Here is a 17,010-nt window from a genome sequence, read left to right as displayed (position 1 = left end):
ATTGCCGGAGAGGATGAGCAGGTCAAAGGGTGCGCACATTTCTATGGCTCCTGATAAACACTGCTAAATAATTTTCCAACCGGTTGCACTAAGGGGCCATATCGAGAGCTGTCTTGATTCGCCCAAGGGTTTCAGGGCGGCATCGCCCTTCTACACCGCTGCGGGGCACCCGGGCTTGGGCGGGGGAACGTGAGCTGCCTCCCGGGCCGCTACTCCCACGCCCCGCCTGTCCCCTCAGAGCCAGGTCCTGGCAGCCGGGCCAGGCCTGTGTTTTCTGGCTCTCTGCGGCACCCGTCCACGTCCGCCTCCACGTGACCCAAACAGATTCGGGCACTTCCGCTTCCTCTAGCCTTTCTTCTCGTCGGTGTCCAGGGCCGGTCCGGAGCCAGTAAGTGAGGCGAGCGTCCGGCTGGGGCCGTTGGGGGCGGTTGTGCGCGCCGGCGGGGGACGCCCCACGCTGACCCCTCCGGCCGTCTCGCTCCCTCCAGGTCCCCGCGGAAGCGGCGGTGGCGGCGTCATGGCGGAGCTGACGGCTCTGGAGAGTCTCATCGAGATGGGCTTCCCCAGGGGACGCGCGTAAGGGAGCCCCCTAACACCCGTCCGCGGGGGTCGCCGACCTGCCCAGGCCTTTACCCCTGCCTGGCCTCAGGCGTTACGCCCCAGCCTGACCATCGCCATGGCTCGTGGGCGCTATTCACGGTGTTTCTGCCCCCAGGGAGAAGGCTCTGGCCCTCACAGGGAACCAGGGCATCGAGGCTGCGATGGACTGGTGAGCGCTCAGACCGGGTAGCAGGGGACTGGGGACTCCTACGAGGGGCAGCCTGAACATTAATCTCCCTCCCGACTTTCCCTGCCAGGTTGATGGAGCATGAAGATGACCCAGACGTGGACGAGCCACTAGCGACCCCCCTTGGACATATCCTGGGGCGGGAACCCACACCCACTGAGCAAGGTGGCCCTGAAAGTCCTGACGGAGGGACCCAATGTGATTATTCAGGAGGGCCTGAGGAGGAGGATGACGGCTAATAATACTGATTGCTTGTTTGTAGGACCTGGGTCTGTTGTGGGAGAAAGCAAACCCATTTTGACTGAAGAGGAAAGACAGGAACAGACTAAGAGGTATGAAGAACAAGCTCACATTTCTGAGGCTCATCCTCCACCTCTCCCCAGAGGTGTTTTGGGACTGTGTTCCCGGATTCTGTTTTCTGAATCCCTTGTTAATAAACACACCTTCCCAATTTATGTCCATTTCTCTTAAACTCTTTCCTCTCTGCAATAAAGGATGTTGGAGCTGGTGGCCCAAAAGCAGCGGGAGCGTGAAGAAAGAGAGGAGCGGGAGGCACTGGAACGGGAACGGCAGCGCAGGAGACAAGGGCAAGAGTTGTCAGCTGCCCGACAGCGGCTACAGGAAGATGAGATGCGCCGGGCTGCTGAGGAGCGGAGGAGGGAAAAGGCTGAAGAGTTAGCAGCCAGGTCTGGGTGCTGGGGGTGTTGGCTAAGAGATGAGAAAGGAATCAAGATTTGCTTTGTCAGTGTCTGACCTACTTTCGTTCTGTCTGCATTCCAGACAAAGAGTCCGAGAAAAGATCGAAAGGGACAAAGCAGAGAGAGCCAAGAAGGTAGGTGATTGGGTACATACTGAGGGTAATGAAGTAGGGAGACTAGTAAATCCCCTTTTCTAGCTTCAGAGGGAAAGGTTGGGCTTAGTGCCTGATTGTTTAACTTTGTCCTCCAGTATGGTGGTCATGTGGGTTCTCAGCCATGCCCACCAACAACAGAGCCAGGCCCTGTTCCCTCCTCTCCCAGCAAGGAGCCTCCCACGAAGCGAGAGTATGACCAGTGTCGCATACAGGTACTGATTCTCATTCCTGTCTTGCTCCTGGGACCCTTGGTTGGCTTGTAAGGCACCCAGCCCAGCCCAGAGCTTTTTTCAGTTATGTTCCCTTTGCCAAACCTCTCCCATCTTTGTAAATGACTTTTGAAATCCTACCTCCTCTGCTCTTAGGAAAGATATCAAATTCTACTTGCCCCAGTCTTATATAAATCTATCTCTCTTTCTTATTCAGCAGTTAACTTCTTACTTGTTCATCATATTTTCATTTGGCTTATTATACAGCTATTTGCATGATGTGGTACCTATCCAGATATTTTGTGTAATCTTGTCTCTGTTTTCCTTAAATTGTGAGGGAGCTAGGAGTCCCTCTTTTCAGTGTTCAGTAAAGCCAAGCCTAAGTGGTTGTTCATTAGGTGCTTTAATAGTAATTATGATGGTTCAGTCTCTCTAAGAGGAAGAAGAAGCCAACTTTGCTCTTTTTCTTTTCCTTACCTGGGCACTTCACTCAGTTTTGACACTCACAATTCTGTATTTCTGTCTTGCCTTCCAGGTCAGGCTGCCAGATGGGAGCTCACTGACCCAGACATTCCGGGCACGGGAACAGCTGGCAGCTGTGAGGCTCTATGTGGAGCTCCACCGTGGGGAGGAGCTAGGAGGGGGCCAGGACCCTGTGCAGTTGCTTAGTGGCTTCCCCCGGCGGGCCTTCTCAGAGGCTGACATGGAGCGGCCTCTGCAGGAGCTGGGTATGACACGTGGGACCTGAAACCAGGAGGGGGATACGGGACATGCCTGAGAAAGGAAGGGGTGCAAAGAAGGGACTTTGTGGAGATAATGTGAGGCCAGGAATTTGGGGCGGGGGGGGGGCAAGAAGCAGATCTTTTGGTTCAAACCTGTTTCGTTCCATCTTCAGGACTTGTGCCTTCTGCTGTCCTCATTGTGGCCAAGAAATGTCCCGGCTGAGAGGCCTTTATCCCACCATCCTTCTCTGACCTTTCTTCATCTTTGATAAAGCACTGACATCACCTTCCTAATAAATAGACCCTCTGAGTTCTGTATGTGACTGACTCCTTCCTGAATGGCCGGGAGGGACAAAAGGAAGGCTTTTAGAATAGACCCTATGCTTCCTCTTAAATTTCCACGGGAGACTTGTTTCTAATCTCTGGGTCTGATGAGTTGCTTGGGAGGTTGAAGGGGAGAGGTGCTGGAGTGTGGGGTGTACGTTGGATAGCATCTTTTGCTCCTATGGGAAAGGCAGTACCTGAGCCTGAAATCCTTAGTAGCTATGTGCCTTGACTTCTTTAATTAAACCTAGTTTCTTCTTTAGTAAAACAGGGATAATAGTGCCTGTTAATTGGGGTTGTGGGGGCTTACGTAATGCTGATGTCAGGTGCTTTGGCACCGTGCCTGGCACCTGGTAAGTCCCCAGTTGAGTATTAGCTACTAGAAGGGTAGTTTTTAAAATGTGGCCATTCACAGTGAGAGGAGCCATAGTGTGACCTTCACAACTGCATCTCTTCTGCACTAAAAAGTATTGAGTAGTTAATATATACCACACTGTTTTAAGTGCTTTGTATGTATTAACTGAGATATGAAGGCAGTATTATCTAGCTGTAGGTACAATGATTCCATTTTAGAGATTGGGACACCAAAGCACATGACTTGTCCAAACTGACACAGCTAGCAAGTAGCAGAACCTGGACACATCTCTGGGGAGCCTGACTCTAGGGCTCAGGCTCTGAACTGCCGAGCTCCCCTTGTGCTGCTGCTGCTCCCCTCATCCTCGTGCTCCTCAGACAGCTGCTGACCTCCCTCCTCTCATACCCCGACTAGGAAAGAGGCCACAAGTAAACCGTAAAGATCGCACATGACAAATGTGCTCAGCTTATGACTTCACCATCTAGTAGCTGAAAACTGCACCAATGCTCATATCTGGGTTTACATCTCAGTGTTACCAAGCTTTATTTAGTGTGTTCCGGCTTTATTTAATACAAGCAGCCCCACCCCCAGCCCCCGCCTCCCATCCCCCATCAATTGCAATCTTGTTTGGAACCACAGGACATAAAATAGACAAAAGGGGAGTGAACTGGTTGACTTCGCTGTAGGGCGGGTACCCCACTGATAGCTTTATCTCATCCCATCAGTGGCATCGCCAATGGATCCTATGACGGATTCAGAAATTGAAAACCACTACAGTGAAAACCTTGTGGGAGGAAAACCCCAGTGCATTTAGTGAGAGGCTGCCCTGTGCCTGGCACTGCACTTTACATTCCTAAGTTCACCTTTTTACAACTCTCAAAATAATTGTCACCACTTATTTATTTATTTATGTATTTATCTGCACCAGGTCTTAGTTGCAGCACTATGGATCTTCGGTGCAGCATATGGGATCTCTTAGTTGTGGCATGTGGACTCTTGTTGCAGTACCTGGGATCTAGTTCCCTGACCAGGGATTGAACCAGGGCCCCCTGCATTGGGAGCACGGAGTCTTAGCCACTGGACCACCAGGAAAGTCCCAATTATCACCTTTTATGGAACAGGGCTAAGGCTCAGAGGTTAAAAACATGCAGGAGTTGAAACAAGATCTGACTCAAAGCACACTCCTTTTACCGCTCCTACCAAGGTGGCCTCCAAAGGTTAAGTTAAGGTCACAGAAGGCATTATGGCACATGTTAATTGCTAGAAGCCCCTCTCCAACCTCATTCGAAGGACAGGCACCCAGGGTGTCCTCTATGGGTATTTACTGCACAAGAGTTTCCAGGATAACATCACTTGGTTATCCCCGAAAGTACACTCACGCAAACCACGTGACCTGACGTGTGTTTTGAAAACGTGGTCGCTCTGCCTATAGGGCTTCAGCGTCACATGAGGGGCGGGGCAGGCGGGAGCTGCACTCAACCCGCCCTCAGTACTGACCCCCATAACGCTCTAGGCTTTTATGGGCGTCCAGCCGCAGCGCTCACTCTCTGGATGGAGGAACATGATTTATTGGTTCCTTCAGTTAGCCACATCCGATGCCCTGGCCCAAGACGTGGACGTTAAAACGCAGTGCAGGGTTTGGGGGGGAACGTGCTCACCCGGCGGCAGCTCCCCAGGTCCCGAAGAGGTCTGCGCGTGTCTGGACTCCCCGCCGGCCCACAGAGGAGTAAGGCCGGATCGGGCTCCTGCGCTGCCGCGGAGGTCCCGGCGCGCACGGGGGCACGTCTGGCCTTAGGCTGACTTCCCGCCGTCGCCACTCATCCAGTTCTTTCTCCAGGCGACGTTCTCTTGCGTGGCCGCTGCCTCCTGCAGAGTGGCCAGAAGTAGCTGTTTGGTCCTGGCCACCTCGTCCCTGCGCTGCGGGTCCTGCTCCGGCATCTCCTGCGGGCAGGAAGGGAGGTTCGCAGTCCGGGCTACCAGCCTGCGGTTCTCCGCCCGCTCGCCCCACCTCGGCCTCCCAACTGCTCACACCTTCAGCATCGCCTGCTTCTGCTGCTCTCCCGGGGTCACGAGGACAAAGAGCGCGGTGCCCACGCCAGCCCCCGCGCCCAGCACTGCGCCCGCGATCAGCGCTTTGCGCAGGGTCTCCATGGCCGACCGCGCGACCAGCGAGGCGCCCTCCGGAGCCTCCGGTAGCCTAGCAAGGCCGCCGCGACGTCTCAATCTGCGCAGGCTAGAACGCCTCACACAGGAAACCATAGAGACGGGGCCGGGCTAGAGAGGGTCTGGCCAGAGAAACGTTTCGAAGCTAGAGCGCTCTAGCCTGGGTGTTAAGACGAGGTTTAGCAGAGGAGGTTGACCACGTCAGGAGGTGTTGGCACCCAGGGCCGAGCGTGGGGCCCCTTGTCATGAAATCCCGAAGAGGATTGCTAAGGGGAGAGTAAGTGTCTTCATTGTTGCTGTGAGTTTTACAATTGCCCAGCTCCGGAATGTCCTGATCAATAGAGGGTCAGGGCTGTGCTCTGTAGTTTCCTACAATTACTTGTGCTTTTCCAATACAGTACATAAGGACATTCAGATACTTATAAACATCAGTCTATTGACTGCCTTCAATCCCTTCAACTCCTGAACAAAAACTCAAAGCCTAGTGTACCGGGTGGGGAGAAGGGTATATTTATGTTTTCTTTTTATTTTACTTGTTGAAAGTAAACGTTACCTTTCTCTTCATGGTATATAACCTTGGTTTTGTTTTTTTTGTTTGTTTTTTGTTTTTTTTTTAAACCATGAAAACCATGGATTTTGTGTAACATACCAAATTCTAGTTTGGAGAAGAAACACCTCTTAGTTGTGTGACCCCGGGCAAATCGTTTAAGTTCTTTGTTTCTCGGTTTCTGCATCGGAAAATGAGGCTAATAACAGTATTTATCTCATAGTTTTAGGATAATTAAATAAGTTTATATTGAAAAGCATTTAAAACAGTTCCTGGCAAATAGCATACACCATAAAAATATTCATTAAATAAGATACAAAGAAACATGTCAATGTGGGAGACCCAGTAAGAACCAGGAAATTCCAAGTTTGTTATCAAAGCTCTTCACTCACAGGGCTTTAATCCAGATGCCCTCATTAACTCCTACTTCTGCCTTTCCCAGTGTCACCAGGGAGTGAGTAGAAATAAAGCTCCTATCCCACCTCTTGGGATTGTCCCCTCCCCTGGAAGGCCCATAATCTCCTTGCATGTCAGCCTCTTCTCCTCAGAAGTGATTAAGGGGCCAGGCTCCAAAGCAGATTAAAGGAACAGTCTGTGGGGTGCTCTGGGCAGGGGTACTCTACTGAGTTCAACCACCCTGCACTCCCAAGAATCAGCACCCATGGCCCTCGTGCCAGGGAGCAGCGAGGATGGGCCTTGGCCTAGAGATAGCCCAGGCTCCTCCCAGCAACCAGAAAGTCCTAGACTGACCAACCCTCTCTGGGAGGACAGAGGAGAAATTGGCCAGGTTGAAGGTCACCAGGACGTTCAGGTTAGTACTTCCCCACCTTGTGTCTCGCTGTTGGCTCATTCCAATTTGGCCCAAGCCCCCTGCTGTGCCCATCCAGGTTGTCTGTCAAAAGACCCGCCTCCCCTCCATCGTGGTGGAAGCCCCTGAGGCTGAAGCGAGTGAAGAGAGTGGGGAGCTCCGGTGGCCACACGAGGAGCTGCAGCTGCTCACTGATGATGAGGAAGAGGAGGTTGAGGTCTTCTTCAAGGACCAAAGTGAAGAACCAGGTGAGGGAGGTGGCTGGTTCAAATGAGGCTGTTGTGAATGGGATGGTCTAAGCAGGACAGCTTAGCCGTGTCTCTTGCATTAAGCAGCAAGCAGTAGGTGCTCAGTAAACACGGTGAAGAAAAATGTAGAGGTGGGAGATAAAAGTCAAGGTGGTTGGCAAAGTTGATGAACTTTAAAAGGCAGTTGTGATGTCAGATAGGTGACACCTTTTAGTATGTTTTTTTTTTTTTTTTCTTTTTGCGGTATGCGGGCCTCTCACTGTTGTGGCCTCTCCCGTTGCGGAGCACAGGCTCCGGATGCGCAGGCCCAGCGGCCATGACTCACGGGCCCAGCCGCTCCGCGGCACATGGGATCCTCCCAGACCGGGGCACGAACCCGTATCCCCTGCATCGGCAGGCGGACTCTCAACCACTGCGCCACCAGGGAGGCCCTTAGTATGTATTTTTAATACTTTAAGATATTTGTCATGGGGGAAAGAATAAAATCACCCCAAATCCGACTACCCAGAGATTAACATTTGGGATGCCTTCTCCTCCAGATTTTTCTTCATGTCTATATACTGTTACAGAAGCTACTTTTACTATGTGCCAGGCACTGTGCTGAAAACTTTTATGTGTATTTTTCAGGACCCAGTGAGGAAGGATACTTTCTCCCTCATGAGGAAACTGAAGCTGTTAAGTTAGGCTCTTCATTATAATTGCTATATTATTTTTATAAGCAGAAGAAATTACACGAATTTATCTTTAAAAAAATCCAGTAATATATCAGGTATATTTTTCACTGTTAATGGGCTCTTTAACTCCCTCCCTCCCACCCCCCAGGCTGGACTTGGAGCTCACTGGACCCCAAATTTCCCTTAAGAACCTTTAACCCAGAACTCGGCTGGGGGCAGGAACAGGTAGATCAAGATGCCTCCTGGATTCCAGAGGAGACAGATTGTCAGGAAGCCCCCAGTCCCTGTCCTCTCTGGGACTCAGCATCAGGTTCCCATGTGTGCAGAAGCTGCTTTGTGGAATATTCCCATTTCCTGCCTCCCAGGAGCTTTGAGGGTAAGTATCACTCTCCCTCAAACATTTTATCTAGGTTTATGAAGCCCTTCTACCTATCCTTTCACAATCTCCCCCTTTTACAAGTTGAGAAAAATGAAGGCTTACAGGTTAGGCCCCTGGGTCACACAAGTCATATCCAAGGAATTGGGATTAAGAATTCCTATCTGTGCTTTTAGGAGTTCGGTTAACTGGGGATGGGGAATGATCCACTTGTACCTTCTTTATTCAGCACTCATCTTGTGCCTCGCACTGCTAAATGTTTCACCTGTTGTTGTATGGAATCCACAGAACTCCAGGTATTATTCCAACCCTGCAGATGAGTAAACTGGGGCACAGAAATATTCAATACTGTGTGCACACAGCTAATATGAAAGCCCGGATCCAAATCCTCATTTTCCAGTCATCTTGCCAAGACAAAAGCTTTCTCCAACTCCTCACCCAACAGAAACACTAGGGTCAGGTTTTAAAAGTCTTTAATTGGAGCCTTGAACCAAGTAAGCAAAGTAGGTGATGCCTCCGAAAGGGCCCAGCTCCTGCACAGACACAGTCCAGCCTTGGGACCCTTGCTCCAAGCAGGGCAGCCGCACATCAGGGTCCTCATCTGAGAACTGAATCAGGGTCCCCCCAGGGCTTAGGACCCTCAGGCACTCTGACAGCAGCTGGTAAGCCCCAGGCAGACCAGTCCGGGCAAGAGCATCCCAGGTGCCCTTGTCTAGCACTAGATGGAAAGAGCCTGAGGAAGCCACTGGCTGCAGGTTCAGGGCATTAGCTTGCATGAAGTGGAGGCGCGAGGCAGGGTGCCCCGGGCACAGGGGTGTTTGGCCTTGGCCACCTTCCAGGAGGCTGTTCATGTGGGCCACAGCCACAGGAGAGAAGTCCACCCCCAACACGTCCACTGGGTGCGGGCATTTGGTGTAGAGGCCTGTACATAAGCTGGAGGTCCCACAGCCCACGTCCAACACCCGCGGTGGACAGGCAGCTGGTGCCTCCTGCAGCAGCGGCAGTAGGAGCCCCTGGGCTTCCTCGTATCCAAAGAACCAGTCGAAGGTGCCCGCGCTGCCCTGACGGGGCTGGGCGGGGAGTTTATCCCAGAGGCGGCGGTCCGCCAGGCAGTTACCAGTCAGGGAGCCTGTGGACGAGCGGAGGACTTGCGTCACCCAGCGCCCAGTTCTAGCAAAACGCGACAAAACCCGCACCAATGTGGCCTGGGCCTTTAAGCGGCACAGTTTCAGGGACTAGACTCCTGTGTAACGAAGAACCCAACTTGCCCTCCTCCCTCTGTCCACCTTCCCTACCCGCCACGGCGCGACGCGCCCCCGCCGCCAGGCTCGCCAGGTGGAGGGTTCGGCGCAGGGCTGCCATCCGGAGGTGACGGCAAGGTCGGCCGGAGAAACTTCTGCGAAAATGTCGCCCGTACTCCGGCAGGGGCCTGAGGTCCAAGGGAAGATGTGCAAAATACGCTGTGCGGAATCACGCGTACAGCCTCCCTAGCGCTGCAGCCTCGGAAAAAAAGAACGCGGACACAAACTTACTACGGTACGAATGGCCTTTATTGTTTGCAACGGGAAGTGGAAGAGGAGGGGATGCGACAGCTCCGGCTCCTGGGGCGGCTCCACAGACCTGAAACCAAAGGAGAAGGCTTGAGCACCCCGGGGAGGAGTCTGTCGAACCTCGGTTCTGCCCTGCGCCTCGGAGCCCTGTGTCCCGGCGCTTGAGGATAGAACCCGCGGAATGGAAGCCGCCGGTACCGAAGACATGACGCCGAGGGGGCCGGAGCCCTTTCCCTCTACCTCCGTACATTACGCGGACCGGGACCGCACGCCCGATCCCCGCCAAGAAAAGGAGGGTCAACAGGCCCCACCCAGAACACCCCCCCGCCAACGGCTAGCCGGTGAAAACACTAACGTCAACACTTACTCAGTCGCCGTCGTCGAAAAGGCAAAAACACCCACTGGGCTCCTTTATATAGCTCCAGGACCCGCCCCTCCCCCCCGAGCTGCGATTGGCTAACGGAGGGCTGGGGGTGGGGCGCACACGGATCCTGCGCAGAGCTGAAACGCTGGACCCTGAGCTGGTTCGCAACGCAGCAATGGGTGCTCCGGGGGGAAAGATCAACCGGCCGCGAACGGTGACTGTGTGGGAGCCCGACCCTGTTTCACAAGCGTCCCGGAGCCCTTTACCCTCGCCCGAGATGGACTCGATGGGCCAGTGTCGCCGGGTGCGGGGTCCTGGGTCGCGGTGCACGGCACCCCTCTGATTAAGCATCTTCCTCCCCCTTAGGAGCTGAAGAAGAAGCTGTTCAAGCGACGGCGGGTGTTGAACCGGGAGCGGCGACTGAAGCACCAGGTGGTCGGGGCTGTGATAGACGAAGGGCTGATCACGAGGCACCACCTCAAGAAGCGGGCGTGAGTGCCAGACCCTCTCCCTCTTGGTCCGCCCCACCAAGCCTCCTTCCCTCCTCCTCGTCGAGCTCCGGAGCAGCTAACACCTTTTTGCTTTCCTTGTGTACTCATGTTTATGCAAGGAACGTTTGTGCCTAAACTCTGCTAGTCCCTCACTGTACCTGTAGCTCACAACCTTTCTTTGGTTCTTGGACTCTGATGAGAATCTAAGGAGAGCTGTGGGCTCCCCCACCTCCCCAAGTAACATTATACATTCACACAGATTTTTTTATAAAGTACATTTAAAAGTACACACATAAGTGTGCGGTGAACCATTTGATGAATTTTCACAAGGGCACATGTGAGATTTTGCATATAATCTGAGTCTTGGGGCAGAGTTCCCAGCCCATTCTTTCATTGACTTGTTTATTATAAATACTTAGTTTATAAAGCGGCATAATAAATATATTTGGTCCTTGTTTCTGCTTTCTGGCAGAGCTAAATTTCCTGAGTGATAAGATTGACTCTTTTTTCATAAGGATCCCCTTTTGAGCACACCTAAATTTATGCAAATGGTGACTTAGCGTGGGGCTGGTCATCAGAAAGATGAAGTGATTAGAGGATTGGAAATTTAATTCCCTCGCACTGCCTGTGGGAAGGGGGTGGGTGGGTGCTGTAGATTAAGCTCTACACAACCTCTTGAACCAGCTCCTGATTGGTCAATTGGTGGAGGTACTGGGAGGCTGGCTCACCTGGAGACAGCGTGGAACCTCTGGCCCCTTGCATACTTTACCCTGTGCTTCTCTTCCAACTGACTGTTCCTCAGTTGTATCGTTTTATAATAAAGCAGTAAATGCAAATACATGTTTCCCTGAGTTCTTTGAGCTGTTCTAGCAAATTATCGAGTCTGAGAAGGGGATCATGAGAACCCCAATTTATGGCTGGTCAATCAGAAGTACAGGTTACAACCTGGATCTGTGATTGGCATTTGAAGTGGGGGAAGCCTTAACCTGTGGTGTATCTGTTGCTATGTCCTGGTAGATAGTGTCCAAATGGAGTTAAATTTGTAGGACACCCAGTCAATGTCCATTGAGAATTTGGAGAATTACTTGATGTGGGAAACCTCCCCCACCCACCACATCTGCTGTTAGAAGTAACAAGAATAAGGGACTTCCCTGGCGGTCCAGTGGTTAAGACCAATTGCGCTTCCAATACAGGGAGCATGGGTTCGATCCCTGGTCAAGGGAACTAAGATCCTGCATGTCGAACGGCCAATATATATATATATATATATATATATATTTTTTTTTTTAATAAAATAAGAGGAGTGAACGTTTCTATTATGTACTAAATTTTTGCAATTAATGTTACTTTACGTATGTGTTAAGACTAGTTTTAGGTAAAGTAACAGTTCTTTGACTTGGATCCAAAGACCTTTTCAGTAACCAGAACCACTGTGTGGTCTGTATTGGTTCAGGTTAACCTGGATATTTTTGTTCTTACCAATCCTTCAGGTCCAGTGCACGTGCCAACATTACTCTGTCTGGGAAGAAGCGCAGAAAACTCCTCCAGCAGATCCGGCTTGCCCAGAAAGAGAAAGCAGCCATGGAAGGTAAGGCGAGGGCACAGAAGTTGGGGTGAGGGGGCAGCCTGGGTTCATTTGGGTTCTTTAATGCTTCCTCTTCCCCTTTGCTCAGTGGAAGTCCCCCTCAAGTCAGCCAGGACTAGTGAACCACAGCCCAAATCAAAAAAGAAGACAAAAGCCCCCCAGGATGTAGACATGGAGGACCTTGAAGATAAGAGCTAAATCTCACACCCCTTCCACCAGAAGATTCTCAACTGGAGCCAGGAGGACTCGATGGTTATTTCAGAGGACTTTGGAGAAAGCGTTGCTCCTTTTCACTGTCCCCAGATTCCTCTTTCCTAATGGCCTAGTGACCTGCCCTGGAGGGATGTATTGAGAGGAAGAGGGTAGAAAAGAAAGATTGGAGAGGGAGTCCTAAGCAGTCAACTCCATTTGTAATAAAGCCCTAGCATTCTCACTGAGATGTGTGTGATTAAATGTAGGAATGGGGATAGGCCATGAAAAGGGGCTGTGAGTGTGGATACAACACAATTGGGAAACAGGACCCACAGTTCTTACTTGACCAAAAGCAACAAGAAGCCACCCTCGGGCTTCCCTGGTGGCACAGTAGTTGAGAGTCCGCCTGCCGATGCAGGGGACTCGGGTTCGTGCCCCGGTCCAGGAAGATCCCACGTGCCACGGAGCAGCTGGGCCCGTGAGCCATGGCCACTGAGCCTGCGCGTCCGCAGCCTGTGCTCCGCAACGGGAGAGGCCACAACAGTGAGAGGCCCGCGTAATGCAAAAAAAACAAAACAAACAAACAAAAAAAAGAAGCCACCCTCCATGATGGCCCTGTCTCCCTGATGAGTGACACTCCCATCTTTCCATTTCTGACAAAAATAAGGTGTTCTGTAGAGATGGCAGAGGAGGTAAAGGTCTTGATACTGGCCCTGCCACCTCCCCTGTGTGACTAGGGTGGACAAGTGACCGTGGTTGTCTCTGCTTCCTTTGCTGGATTATAATTTTAATAAAGTGAACATTATTTTTCCCTTTTAACGTTCAGAAATTCTGTTTGTTGGAAGCCAGGGCTGGGGTGGTTAATTAAAGTGAGAAGCTGTGTGTGCAGAGATGTGGTCAACTGGGGAAAAGCATATTCTCTCCTTGCTCTGTTAATCAGTGCAGGCTTCCTGGAAGAGGGAGGGTTTGGGTACAGTGTTGTGCTCCCCTCTCCTCAAGTTTATATTTTGAACATTTTCAAACCTTCGGTAAAGTTAAGAGATTAGCACACTAAGCCCCTAAATATGCACTCTACTTGGATTTACCAGTTTTTAACATTTGGCTATACTTGATCTCCTTACCCGCTTGCATACATATGTGTGTGTTCAAGTATGTATAATTGTTGTCTTTGCTGACTCATTTGAAAGTCAATTGCAGATGAGATTTTATCCCTAAGGACATGCTTCTATATAGCCAAAACACCTAAGACATTTAACATTGGTGGAATAGCTAAAATTCAGGTTTTCATATTCACACTTTGTGGATAATAGTTTTTATAGCTGTTTATTGTTTCCTCAATCCAGAAACCGTTAAGGATCATGGGTAGCATTTAATTGTCATGTCCCTTTAGTCTCCTTCAATCCAGAACAGTACCCCTACCTTGTCTTAGGTGACTTGGTGTCTTCGAAGAGTCCAGCCTAAATTAATTAATTAAAGAATATCTCACAGCCTGGGTTTGTCTGAGTGTTTCCATATGTTTCCTCATCAATACATGTAGGTTAAGCATTTCTGGGAAAAATTCTACATAGAGGATATTGTGTACTTCCCATTGCATTTCATCAGGAAGTAAGTGTTGACTGAAAAATAAAAATACACAACCTAAAGGCTGAGAATTATGTTTGATTCAGCAGACTTGCTGAAGACTTAAACCTGGAAGACAGCCTCTCAGATAGCTCTGAGGTAAGGGAGGAGTCAGGATATAGAGGAGTTTTTGCAACAAAAACCAGGTAGTTGGAACATCAAAGATTATTGTTAATTAAAGAAAATCAGACTTCTCAGGTTAATTAATTTAGTGCTTTTCTATGTATGGGAAGATGCAAGAGTCTCGGCTCTTTGAAATCATTCCTTTGATATGCTCCTTAGCTACCTATGGCCAGTATCCTGTTCTTTGGGCAGCCTGTTTGGAGACCATCGGAGACAGCCATAGTGGCTGCTTGATGGCCGCAACATTGTTTGTTTTCTGATATAGCAGGCAGGCGAATTTTTCGTCCACACATATAATAGCAGTTTGTCTCATTATTGGTGATTCCTAGTGTTAAGTGGGTGTCTGTCAGATTTCTCCACAGTTAAGGTATTCTTCCCCTTTGTAATTAATAAGCAATCTATGGAGTGATACTTTGAGATTGTATGAATACCCTGTTCCCCAATGACCTCTCAACAATGGTTTTAGCATCCATGATGATCCATACCTGAATTAGTTACTGCTGCAAAATGGTGATTTTTCTAATTGTATCATTAATTCATCCATGTTACTCATTTTACATATTCTGTAAAGGAAACCCCTACTTCCTTTTAAAATCTCAGTTAGGTTGTTAAACATCTGTTACTATCACTTTTTCATGCTCCAAATCATACCAAACTGGCCAGCCAAAGCCTGTGTCTTTTGTTGGCGGGGGGGACAGGGGGCACGCAGGATACAGAATCTTGGTTCCCCAGCCAGGGATTGAACCTGTGCCCCCTGCAATGGAGGCACAGAGTCTTAACCACTGGACCACCAAGAAACTCCTGGTCCTGTGTCCTTTCGACACAGCACCACCAGTATCTTAACAATTCCTTGCTGTCTGGCACAATATGTTCCAGGCTCACCTGCTACTTCCCCTGGGCTAAAACTTGGTAACAGCTATTTTTCTATGGAGACAGTATTATGTCCAGTTTTGAACACAGGAAAAAGTACTTGTGTGAAACTGAAATATATTCAGATGCGGTAAGGAGAGGAGGGGAGAAGCTGCAGGGAGAAGGAATTTCAACATCTTGGGATCCCCATCACCTTTCATAATTTTGTTCTACCCCCTGTGCCTAAGGCAGAAAGGAGCTTGCTGTGTTCAAAGAAGAGTTTCTGTACCTGGTATTGTGCTAAATTCTTTACACAAATAATCTGAAGTGGGAATTCCCTGGCAGTCCAGTGGTTAGGACTACATGTTTCCACTGCGGGGGCATGGGTTTGATCCCTGGTCGGAGAACTAAGATCCTGCATGCTGCATGGCATGGCCAAAAAAAGAAAAAGAGAAAAAAAGAGAGAGAAAGAAATAGGTGAATAATCTGAAGTGATCTTTGCAAAAAGTTTGTGAGATACGATACCGCATGCGCCATTTTACAGTTAAGGAAAGGGGCTCCGAGCAGCTGAGTCACTTGCTCAGGGTTACGTTGCTAATTAATAGCAGACATGAATCCAGATCTGTCTAACTCTGAAACAAGCACCCTTAGATTGTGAAATCTTTAAGGGCAAGGACCACATAATAGTCTCATAGCTGGAAGAATTTATTGGGTTCAAAAGGCACTTTTGTTTTTTGGCCATGCCGTGAGGCAAGCGGATCTTAGTTCCCCCACCAGGGATCTAACGCATGCCCCCTGCAGTGGAAATGCAGAGTCTTAACCACTGGACTACCAGGGAAGTCCCCAAAAACCACTTTTCATAGATCAAAAGTCAAGGCCCAGAGAAGGGAAGTGTTAGGTCCAAGTTTGAAGCAGAGCTAGGAGCAGAAATTGTCTCATATTTACTGTCCTGGAGCATATACGCTTCATGAGTGATCAAACTTCTGAAATTTAAGAATAAATATAGAACCACCATAATTAATCATTTAGCTTTTAAAACACAGTCACTTCAAAGATATCTTTAGAACCTATCACCTGGTGTTATTCTAACTCACATTTCCACTGAGAACAGTAAGCCCTCTGGTTAATACAGGCCTCAGAACCTACTTTCCTTTTCACTCATCCAACCAACTATTAAGAACCTGCTACATGCCAGGAAGACACTGTTGTATGTGATGATGATAAAGCCTTTAACAAAACTGGCAACATCCCTATTGTCAAAGAGCTGGAGTTCATTCAACAAATATAATAAAAACAGCTATTGCTTATGTAGTGCTTACCTACCATTGCAGGCAACAAGTGTTATACAGTAAACATATTACCTGGTTTCAATTTTCAAAAGCCCGTGAGGTAATTGTACTATTAACATCCTGATTTCCAGAAAAGGAAACAGGCAGAGAGGGGTTAAATGAAGTACACAGCCGGTTAGTGGAATAGCTGGAACGTAGATAGACTGGTTGGAGCAGGGGCTCTTGATGAGGTGAATTTTTTTTTTTTTTTTTTTTTTTTTTTTTGCTGTACGCGGGCCTCTCACTGTTGTGGCCTCTCCCATTGCGGAGCACAGGCTGAGGACGCGCAGGCTCAGCGGCCATGGCTCACGGGCCCAGCCGCTCCGCGACACGCGGGATCCTCCCGGACCGGGGCATGAACCCGTGTCCCCTGCATCGGCAGGCAGACTCTCAAACACTGCGCCACCAGGGAATCTCTGAGGAGGTGTATTATATCCTCATAAGGTTACCAAGCTCTCTCTGCAGCTATGGGGATGTAAGGTTGGGGAAGGTCCCCCTGCACTGGGAGACTGGGGAGCCTGACAAAGATGGTAGTGCCAACCTAGGACTGGGAGAACACCTTCAGCGTAGCCAGCCCAATTTATTTCAGGCTTCCCCCTCTCCCTCTCTTTCCTTGTCTTCTCTTCATCTTCTCTTACGGACTTTCACTCCTTCCTTTCCGTCTCTCTTGCGCTTTCCCTCTTCCCTTCTCTCCTTTAACTGCTTTTTACATTGTCACTGGTTATTGATTAAAATGTTTCCTAAGGTGCTTCCATTTTTAAAACCTCGAGAGTTGAAAATTTTGTTTCGGCTTTAGGAAAATTAATTAAATCCAATTAAGTGGTCGCAGCTAGCCTTAGTAT

The 17,010-nt window shown here is 49.6% G+C and overlaps 5 protein-coding genes across 7 annotated transcripts; 3 read left to right on the top strand and 2 right to left on the bottom strand.

The window, feature by feature from the left end:
• Nucleotides 1–298: 298 nt before the first annotated feature.
• Nucleotides 299–2,889, top strand: UBXN1 (UBX domain protein 1). The gene is made up of 10 exons (XM_081238977.1): nt 299–388; nt 489–576; nt 716–769; nt 858–952; nt 1,050–1,119; nt 1,282–1,473; nt 1,568–1,619; nt 1,736–1,852; nt 2,385–2,577; nt 2,745–2,889. The coding sequence occupies exons 2-10, from the start codon at nt 518–520 to the stop codon at nt 2,792–2,794; spliced, it is 882 nt and encodes a 293-aa protein (XP_081095103.1). The 5' UTR covers nt 299–388; nt 489–517; the 3' UTR covers nt 2,795–2,889.
• Nucleotides 2,772–5,524, bottom strand: UQCC3 (ubiquinol-cytochrome c reductase complex assembly factor 3). Of its 2 annotated transcripts, XR_014016237.1 has the most exons (3): nt 5,282–5,524; nt 4,909–5,191; nt 2,772–2,905 (listed from the first exon to the last, which is right to left on the bottom strand). XR_014016237.1 is itself a non-coding variant. In XM_081238979.1 (2 exons), exons 1-2 carry the CDS (start codon nt 5,507–5,509, stop codon nt 5,042–5,044), a joined length of 378 nt encoding a protein of 125 aa, XP_081095105.1. In that variant the 5' UTR covers nt 5,510–5,524; the 3' UTR covers nt 3,864–5,041. The 2 variants fall into 2 exon arrangements, 1 of the variants encoding a protein (XP_081095105.1); XM_081238979.1 differs by lacking the exon at nt 2,772–2,905 and having other exon boundaries at nt 3,864–5,191.
• A 788-nt stretch (nt 5,525–6,312) lies between these two features.
• On the top strand, nt 6,313–8,401 carry LBHD1 (LBH domain containing 1). Its single transcript, XM_081238978.1, is given in 3 exon segments — nt 6,313–6,809; nt 6,811–7,016; nt 7,839–8,401. Coding segments are annotated over 3 exon segments (798 nt in total). The 5' UTR covers nt 6,313–6,621; the 3' UTR covers nt 8,243–8,401.
• Nucleotides 8,402–8,522: 121 nt separating this feature from the next.
• CSKMT (citrate synthase lysine methyltransferase) lies at nt 8,523–9,987 on the bottom strand. Of its 2 annotated transcripts, XM_081238976.1 has the most exons (3): nt 9,599–9,682; nt 9,362–9,495; nt 8,523–9,195 (listed from the first exon to the last, which is right to left on the bottom strand). In XM_081238976.1, the coding sequence occupies exons 2-3, from the start codon at nt 9,426–9,428 to the stop codon at nt 8,540–8,542; spliced, it is 723 nt and encodes a 240-aa protein (XP_081095102.1). In that variant the 5' UTR covers nt 9,429–9,495; nt 9,599–9,682; the 3' UTR covers nt 8,523–8,539. The 2 variants fall into 2 exon arrangements, with proteins under 2 accessions (XP_081095102.1, XP_081095101.1); XM_081238975.1 differs by lacking the exon at nt 9,362–9,495 and having other exon boundaries at nt 9,599–9,987.
• Nucleotides 9,988–10,093: 106 nt separating this feature from the next.
• On the top strand, nt 10,094–12,489 carry LOC308619806 (uncharacterized protein C11orf98). The gene is made up of 4 exons (XM_081238980.1): nt 10,094–10,194; nt 10,347–10,471; nt 11,962–12,059; nt 12,145–12,489. The coding sequence occupies exons 1-4, from the start codon at nt 10,156–10,158 to the stop codon at nt 12,252–12,254; spliced, it is 372 nt and encodes a 123-aa protein (XP_081095106.1). The 5' UTR covers nt 10,094–10,155; the 3' UTR covers nt 12,255–12,489.
• Nucleotides 12,490–17,010: the final 4,521 nt, after the last annotated feature.

This window comes from Mesoplodon bidens, assembly GCF_964165515.1.
Source record: "Mesoplodon bidens genome assembly, chromosome: 7".
NCBI lineage: Eukaryota > Metazoa > Chordata > Mammalia > Artiodactyla > Ziphiidae > Mesoplodon > Mesoplodon bidens.
The sequence above is the reverse complement of the archived record's forward strand: the minus strand, read 5'-3'. Positions and strand labels throughout refer to the sequence as shown.